At 45.5% G+C, this 8829-nt stretch overlaps 4 protein-coding genes across 7 annotated transcripts in view; 1 reads left to right on the top strand and 3 right to left on the bottom strand.

Moving 5' to 3' along the window:
* The window catches only part of LOC121920990 (cystatin-A-like), an 18676-nt gene extending 18304 nt beyond the window's left edge, over window positions 1-372 (bottom strand). The window contains exon 1 of the mRNA XM_042448378.1: window positions 246-372. The gene's annotated coding sequence lies outside the window, so the exon portion shown is untranslated. The remainder of the gene's footprint in view (window positions 1-245) is intronic.
* Window positions 1-8829, top strand: part of NAA50 (N-alpha-acetyltransferase 50, NatE catalytic subunit) — a 293674-nt gene that overhangs the window by 253225 nt on the left and 31620 nt on the right. The gene's annotated exons all lie outside the window — the stretch shown is intronic.
* The window catches only part of LOC121920987 (butyrophilin subfamily 2 member A2-like), a 54608-nt gene that overhangs the window by 34366 nt on the left and 11413 nt on the right, over window positions 1-8829 (bottom strand). The gene's annotated exons all lie outside the window — the stretch shown is intronic.
* LOC121920989 (cystatin-B-like) lies at window positions 1156-5472 on the bottom strand. The gene is made up of 3 exons (XM_042448376.1): window positions 5317-5472; window positions 3743-3844; window positions 1156-2032 (listed from the first exon to the last, which is right to left on the bottom strand). The coding sequence occupies exons 1-3, from the start codon at window positions 5380-5382 to the stop codon at window positions 1904-1906; spliced, it is 297 nt and encodes a 98-aa protein (XP_042304310.1). The 5' UTR covers window positions 5383-5472; the 3' UTR covers window positions 1156-1903.

The raw sequence follows: 8829 nt of genomic DNA, 5'->3' as shown, positions 1-8829 counted from the left end.
GGTTACGAATTTAATTCGTTCCGCGGCGCCGTTCGTAACCTGAAAGATTTCGCAACCCGAAACCGCTAGCGCTGGAAAGCCGCGGCTTTTAAATTTCGTGCCAAAAAGCGCCGAAACACACCAAAAAAAATTTCGTAACCCGAAAAATCTTTCGTTACCCGGAACAGTTTTTTTTCCAAGCTAACTTTTTCGTACCCCGGAAATTTCGTAACGCGATCAATTCGTATCCCGGGGTACCACTGTACCTTAAGGGCAAGGGGTCAGGATCCCAAGTGTCTTCCCAAACCAATTCTGATATTTCAGGTATGTGTAAGTCCTTGTTTATATTGCACAGAAATCACTGCAGACAGAGACATTCACTGTAAAATAAACAGTACCGTAACTTTTATTGAAAGTTAAGTCTTGTTTTCTATCACACACATTAAGAAATAAAGCTCAGTGTGGTTATATTAACATCAAACAATTGGCAGACTTTTAAATACACTTGTCACTTCATATTCGCCAGGGTTAGGGGCACAAGACCCCCGCAAATATGGAAAAACTGCAAATAACAAAAACACTATGTTTTTACCTGAGAAGACACCTCTCTAGGAATCTATAGGTCCTCCAGTGCAACTCTGTGGTCAACATCCAACAAACACTGATCATAGAACTGCCCTGGAGGAGCTACAAATGTCTAGTACAGTATCCTCTCTAGGAATCTCTAGGTCTTTCAGTGCAACTTTTTAGTTAAAGTTGACCATAGAGTTGCACTGGAAGACCTAGATATTTCTAGAGAGAACATATTAATCAAATCCATGAATAATCAAAGCCGCAAATATGGAAGAGTGTACTCTTGTCCCCTACTCTCTCTCTCAGTAGGAATATCAATCGGACCTGTCCAGTCTAACTGAATCCCAGTCCCCTGTGCACTATAACTGAACTGAACTCCCTCTCCCATTACAATCCTTGTCTGATCTTAACTGGAAACCCCTTGTCTCTCCCTCTCCTCAGACACACAATTTACCTTTTATACATTTTAAAATGCCCCTGCACCCCCCCCCCCACCCTTTCTGAATTATGATTGGCTGCCAGGAAACCAAGTCTGCCTAATGACCCCACCACACTGGGATTTTGGGAATTTAGAAGCTAAAGCACAGAGTACAGAACAAAAGGTAAGCTTGCTTTTTTAATGAGGTAACAAGAAGGAAAAGGAAGTCCAATGCAAAGGGCTGGAGCAACTGTAGTGACAATGAAGCATATCAACAACAGACACATCCTATCGGAGTGGTAGGCAGGAAAAAGACTGGCCTGGGATTAGCTCCAACCAAAAAGATCTTCATTTTTCCTGCCTTTCTAGAATGAATGGGAAGAGCATAACCCAAACTACAGAATATTGGGCCCGTATCTATTGGGAAACTGGATTATCTTGAGATTTGAATCCTTTTTGCTGCCTTGCAACATTGCATCCTTTCCCAAGTCCAAATGAGCTTTTGAGGACCCAGGATACTAGCCATGTGTAACAGGAAAGGCTCTTGTCTGTATCTCACAGCATTCAGACTTAGGCCATTTCAATGTTTCTTGTTCAAGTAACCAGAGAGGAATGATGGAATAACCTTTTCAGCGTGTCATGCTGCCATGTTATTTTAAGGCTAACAAGTTGTTTCTTTTTCTGGAGAATTTGGGGCTTGAAAAATGCCCATAAAATATTTATATACCACAGGCAAATTAATTATTGTCTATGAATACAGTATGTCAGTTTCAGTATGATCAAGATAAGGCCAAGTGGCTATCTGTTTAAGACATACTTGCTATTAAAAGGAGAACTAAAGAAACAGAAATCATTACTTATTTATTAGCATTTGCAGAGTAAGCATTGATTTATATATATATATCCTGTGGAAAAAAACCCATTTAAAGCCCTCTAGAAGTAGGCCAGCTCATCGTGCTTTGCTTTCTTGCTTTGGTAACCAGTGAGCGTCAGTGGTTTGTTCTCATGAGGGAGGCTTTGGAATACTCGCACATGAAGGAACTCATCATTGCCAACATGGACCTGAAAGGCAAAAAAGGGGACTATGAAGTGTGTGAAATGGCCCTCAAGACAGCTAGAACAGCCACAGAAAGAATGGTGCCCTATGGTACAGTGGCACGCCTGACATCACTGGACTTGTAACTCCCATCAGTGCTCAGCAGTGGCCACAAGTGGGGAGAGGCCACCAGTTCCCCATTCCTGTCTTATGGCCTATTTCCCTGTAACTATAATGAGAAGAGGATTGACAGGTGAATCAAAAGAAAATTAATCCTCTTTTACTATAGGAGTATTAGATTACATAGGTTCATGGCATTCAGAAAACAACAGCAAGTTCTATTTATCCTAAAAGAGACATTCTCCCAACGATGCTTTGTAGTTCAGTGAGATTATATAAAGCCACGCATTCTCTCGTGCTTCAGTACCAACAAAAAGTTGAAGGGCAAGTGCAGTCTAATTCTGATCAATAACAACAACAACAACAATAATAGGATTTATTTATATGCCACCCAATCCAGGCAGCTTACAACAGAGGGGATAACAGACAGTTACAATAATAATGATGTAGTAGTAAATGTTAGGCTGAGATTTGGGAGAGCCAAGTTCTGCTCATCAATCAGACATGAAACACTATGGCCTGTTACAGACTGCCAAAATAAAGCTGCTTTGGGTCTCTTTGGAGGTATGCTATTTAAATGATGCATGGGTCCTAAGAGTCCAAAGGTCACGCCAAAGCCACACTACATTCCTAAGCACTGGAGTGCAGCTTTGGTCCAGCTTCTGGATTCTTAGGATGCATGCATCATTTAAATAGCATACAGTGGTGCCTCGGGTTACGAAATTAATTCGTTCCGCCGCCGCTTTCGTAACCCGAAAGGCATTCGCAAGCCGAAATGCCATAGGCGCTAATGGGGAAAAGCCGCGATTTCGTGCGAAAAAGCGCCGAAAAGCACCAAAAATTTTTTCGTAACCCCGGAACAGTTTTTTTTAATGGATTTTTTTCGTAACCCGGAAATTTCGTAAGGCGGCGCATTCGTATCCCGGGGTACCACTGTACCTCCAAAGAGACCCAAAGCAGCTTTATTTTGGCAGTCTGTAACAGGCCTAGGTAACCTTGGGTGAGTCACTCTTGCTAAGCCTGACCAACCTCACAGGGTTGTTGATGCTTTGAGGATAATGTTAGCAGGAGAGTTTGGGAATTGGTGGAGTAGATGGTGGTGGACTCACTGTACTAGCAGGAAGTTGGACTAGATGACCACTGACTGGAACCATTTCCAATTTTATGATTCTAATTTTAAAATGGTGTAAGCAGCCATTTGTCACCTAGATTGAACCTTTCTGATGCTGCAGTGACAGCAGATAGAACTTTCCTTTCCTCAATATGCCTATGAATGGGGAGTCACACCAGAGAGAGGACTCCACTGGTTTCCTGACAATCAAGCCTGCATATAACTCAGATTATACAAGATTAAGGCTCCACGTACACTACTGAAATAATCCAGTTAGACACCACTTTAACTGCCATGGCTGAATGCTACGGAATTCTGGGAACTATAGTTTGTTGTGGCACCAGAGCTCTCTGACAGAGAAGGCTAAATGTCTCACAAAACTACAATTCCCCAAATCCCATCACATTCAGCCATGGCAGTTAAAGTGGTGTCAAACTGGATTCTTTCTGCAGCGCGGATACAGCCTAATGACTACTGTGGGATTTTATGTAGAAGAGAGTGGTACCTTGATGAAGTAATTTGTTCCAGCAACCACCTGGGTTTTAAACTCAACTGCAGTGAAGACGTCAAAGTTCTTGCCTTCCTTCTCTTCCACCTGTGCCTTTACCTAAGAGAACAGAAAGGGGAAAGGTAGGTTGTTGTTTTTTACTTTTCCAGTAACTGAAAATTTGCAACCTGACATTTATGCTCTTACAATATGGTGTAGATTTGGACAAAAATGTAGGGATGACAGAAGAACTGAGAAGTGGAAATGTCTCATTTGTCAAAGCAACTCTAAGCCCCCCTTGCCTCCTTGTTCCTTCTAACAGCCTAAAACACGGACTGACAGGCTCCAGCACTATGAGACCACAAGTGAACCATATTAAGAGGTTCCAGCTTAAGACTCTACCTGACACCAATCTCCAGGGACCTGTGCTGGTTACCTTTTGTTTCCCTCCCAGTGACTCATTTGGGTGTGTCCCACCCTTCTCCTCCTCTCAGCCCTGGAGGCAGGCAAAGGCAACAAACCTTGCCAGGAAACCCTGCCCTGTTCTGAGCTTTGCATCAGGGCTGGGATAAATGGGGAACCAGTGAGAGACCCTCAAGAATCAGAAAAGGGGGCAGAGGGCTCTGAGGGGGAGGAATCCATAAGGAAGGAAGGAAGGAAAGAAGGAAGGAAGGAAGGACAGAAAAGAAAGAAAAAAGAAGGAAAGAGAAGGAAGGAAGGACATAAAAGAAAGAAAAAAGAAGGAAAGAGAGAAGGAAGGAAGGAAGGAAGGAGGGAGGGAGGGAAGGAGGGAGGGAAGGAAGGACAGAAAAGAAAGGAAAAAGAAGGAAAAAGAAGGAAGGAAGGACAGAAAAGAAAGAAAAAAGAAGGAAAGAAAGAATGACAGAAAAGAAAGAAAAAAGAAGGAAAGAGAGAAGGAAGGAATAAGGAAAGAGAGAAGGAAGGAAGGAAGGAAGGAAGGAAGGAAGGAAAAGGGAGGGAAGGAGGGAGGGAAGGCAGGCAGAAAAAAGAAAGACAGACAAGAAAGAAAATAAGGAAAGAACGAAAGAAGGAAGGAAGGAAAGAGAGAGGGAGGGAAGGAAGGAAGGAGGCAGGCAGGCAGAAAAAAGAAAGAAAGAGAAATAAGGAGAGAGGGAGGGAAGGAAGGCAAGAAAGAAGGCAGAAAAAAAGAAAGGCAAGAAAGAAAACAAAGAAAGAGAAGAAGGGAGCGGGGAAAGCAAGGGATCAGGCAGGGGCTGGAGTTGTGGGGCCCCCTCCCTCCCTTCCTCTGGAGCCCTGCTTGGGCAGCCAGCCACACTCCCTGGGCCTCCCCTTCGGGGGAAGAGAGGCGCCTGCGGGAGGGAGAGGAGGACCCCTACTGGGTCCCTTGAAAAGGCCGAAGGGCCACGGGGAGGAGGAGGAGGGAGGGACATGGCATCTATATATATACAGTATGCCACATATAAAGAAATCTATAAAGATACTTTATTGTGGCGGAGGGGGAGAGGGCAAGCCCTGGGGCTCCCAGCCCGCGCCCTCCTTCCCTGCCCCGGCCCGAGGCCTGCGGGTGCTTTCCCCGAGGGGCCCCTGCCCTGCCCCTGCCCCTCCAGGACCTGCTGGGCCAGTTGCTGGGTCTCTGCGGTGGCCGCCTTGGCCTCAGAGGTCCCGCCGCACTTCATCTTCCTCCTCCTCCTCCTCCTCCTCTGCGCAGCCCGAAAATGAGGCCCAGAAGAAGAGGAGGAGGAGGAGGAGGCTTCCCGGCAGAAAGGAGCAGGAGGAGGGAGGGAGAGGGAGGCGCCTCTGCCGGCCTCTCAGGCGGAGGAAGAGGAAGGAGCTTGGGGCCTCAAGGGGCGAGGCCTGGTGTCAGGGGCTCAGGGCCTGGACTGCAGCCACTCGCTCACCAGCCACAAAAACACACACATTAATATCAATCCTTATAGCATGGGGATTTGGGGGCACCTCCAGACTAAATGCATCTGAGGAAGCAGGTTCTTTCAGTCAATAATAATGAATCCACCCAAAATGTTGTGGGTTCGATTCCAGCCAGGGGCCCCAGGTTGACTCAGGCTTGCATCCTTCCAAGGTCTCCAAAACGAATGACCAGATTGTTGGGGGGCAATCAGCTCGCACATTATTGTAAGCCATTGAGGGAGTGCTTAAGCGCACTGAGAAGTGCTATAGCAGTATAGCTGTTGCTTGCTGCAGAGCCACCTCAGGAGTGGAGGGCGAAGGGACACTCCATCTCCCTTCAAGGCCCGCAGCTGAAGATGGTGAAGGTGAAGGGACCTTATTCTGGGCCAATCACCCCAACGTTTCCCCAGCCTCACTACTAAAATCTTCGGCCTCCTCCTCTTCTTGGGGCGGCGGCAGAGGAGGAGGAAGTATGGAGGGACCTCAGAGGCCAAGGCAGCCACTACCAAGACCCAGCACCTGGCCACAGAAGGAAGGATGCAGGCTGCGTCCGCACCATAGGAATACCCCAGTTAGACACTGCTTGAACTGGCATGGTTCAATGATGTGGGATTATGGGAACAGTAGTTGGTCGAGGCATGAGAGCAAAGGCCTGGTGTGCCACAACAAACTACCATTCCCAAGACCCCATAACATGGTGCCATGGCGGTTAATGTGGTGTCAAGCTGGGTTATTCCTGTGATGCGGATGTATTTTTGGTCACACCGGGGGGGGGGTCAGGTCCCCAGCTCTCAGTGTTTGAGGATGGAGAGCAGGATTAAATAAAGGTTGTATCTGTAGGACTCAATTGAAAAGGCATTATGGGAAATGCCCATCTGCAGCCATGATATCAAATGGGTCACCTAAGCAGAGTACTCTCAAGTCTCACAAGACAGACAAAGAAGATTACCACACTACACTGTGCTATTCCACTTTAACTGGTCTGGCTGCCTGCTGTGGCATTCTGGGATTTGCAGTTTTAAGGAGAGGCATTTAGAATTCTCAGCCAGAGAGCTCTTAGGCCTCGCTGAACTACAAACCCCAGAATGCAACAGGAGGCAGCCAAAACAGTTAAAGCACTGTAAGGACAGTTCAAACACAATTCAAATTCATGTAAATTCGCTCAGGGGGTTGGTTTGAAAACAGCAGAATTGAGGGGGCTGTTCAGGCTTTTCAAAGAAGGCTCAGAAAAGTTTTATTACATACCAGCTCTGGGCAAAAGCCAAGCTGAGAGTTTGGAGGAAGCCTTCCTAAAACAAATGGTCAAATATCAGAAATGACCAGATATTCTTTGCTGAAGCAAACAAGGCCAAGGCTATCTTAGCCTGCATTTATAGACAGGCAATTTCCAAGTCACAGGAAGCAACAGTCTCAATATATTTTGCTATTGTGAGGCCTCATCTGGACTATGGGCACCTCATTTTAAAGAAGGACAAGTTGGAGGGAATTCTGGGAAGGGCAATGAGGATGATAAGAGGTATACAAAACCTATGAGGAAAGGCTGAAGGAGCTGGGCATGTTCAGCTTGGTTAAGGGAAGACTGAGGCGGACCATGAGCCCACTTTTTAAATACCTCATGAGCTGCCACAAAGAGAAGGGGACAGGCTTGTTCTCTGCTGCCTCTGAGAGCAGAACTAGGCCTAATGGTTTTAAGTTATAGGAGGGATTACTTTTGCATCGCGGATGCAGAAATAGACATAGAATAATAGAATTAGAAGAGGCCTCAAAGGCTATGCAGTCCAACCATTTTCTGCCATAGAGAAATCATAAAGCATCCCCAACAGATGGCCATCCAACCTCTGTTTAAAGACCTCCAAAGAAGAAGACTCCTCCACTGAGAGAGCATCTTCCACTGTTGAACAGCTCTTACTGTCAGAAAGTTCCTCCTAATGTTGAAGTGGAATCTCTTTTCCTGTAGCTTGCATCCATTGCGTCAGGTCCTATTCTCTGGAGCAGCAGAAAACAAGCTTGCTCCATCCTCAACATGACACCCCTTCAAATACTTAAACAGGGCTATCATGTCACTCTTTAACTGTCTCTTCTCCAGACTAAACATACCCAGCTTCCTAAATCATTCTCAACCTGGGAAAAATGGAGCAGATGATGCAGCACAGAATAGGTAAAGAGATAGTACCTGGCTACTCTAAACAATTTCAGGTCTCCCGGGGCCAGATGAACTACATCCAATGGATTTAAAAGAACTGGCAAAAGTAATTTCAGAGCCACTGACAATGATCTTTGAAAATCCTGGGGGAACAAGAAATGTCCCAGCAGACTGGAGGAGGGCAAATGGTGTCCCCATCTTCAACAAAGGAATAAAAGAGGACCCAAGTTATTACCTTCCATTCAAACTGACATCCAGCACAGTATAATAGTTTGAGTGTTGGACTATGACACTGGGAGTGGGAGAGACCAGTGTTCAAATCCCAGCTCGGCAATGGAAACCCAGCTTGGGTGACCTTGGGAAAGTCACACTCTCTCAGCCTCAGAGGATGGCAATAGCAAGCTCTCTCTGAAGAAACTTGCTGAGAAAACCCTATGTTAGGGTTGCCATAAGTCAGAAGCTACTTGAAGGCACACAATAACAACAGGCTGACATCAATACTAGGAAAGGTTCTAATTAAACAGTAAGCATTTAGAAAATAATGCCATAATCCTTAAAAGTCAGGATGGGTTTTCTCAAAAACAAGTCATGCCAGACCAGTCTTAGAAATCTCTCTCTCTCTCTCTTTTTAACAGAATCACAAACTTGGTAGATGAAGACAATGCTGTAGATGTAGCGTATCTTTTCAGTAAGGCCTTTGACAAGGTCCCCCATGATATTCTTGCAAACAAGCTGGTAAAATGTGGACTAGACAATGAAATTGTTAGGTGGATTAGTATCCCCAAAGAGTGCTCAACAATGGCTCTTTTTCACACTGGAGAGAAGTGACCACTGGGGTCCCACAGGGGTCTGTCCTGGGCCCAGTGCTATTTGACATCTTTATCAGTGACTTGGATGAAGGAATAGAGGCCCTATTTATCAAATTTGCAAATGACACGAAATTAAGAGGAGTAGCTAATACCCCAGAGGACAGGATCAAAATTCAAAATGACTAACAGATTAGAAAGCTGGGCCAGAACTAATAAAATTTCAACAGGGAGAAATGAAATATAGCAAGTGTTTTTGTTTTTTT

Source organism: Sceloporus undulatus, chromosome 2 (genome assembly GCF_019175285.1).
Source record: "Sceloporus undulatus isolate JIND9_A2432 ecotype Alabama chromosome 2, SceUnd_v1.1, whole genome shotgun sequence".
NCBI classification, from domain to species: domain Eukaryota; kingdom Metazoa; phylum Chordata; class Lepidosauria; order Squamata; family Phrynosomatidae; genus Sceloporus; species Sceloporus undulatus.
The sequence above is the reverse complement of the archived record's forward strand: the minus strand, read 5'-3'. Positions and strand labels throughout refer to the sequence as shown.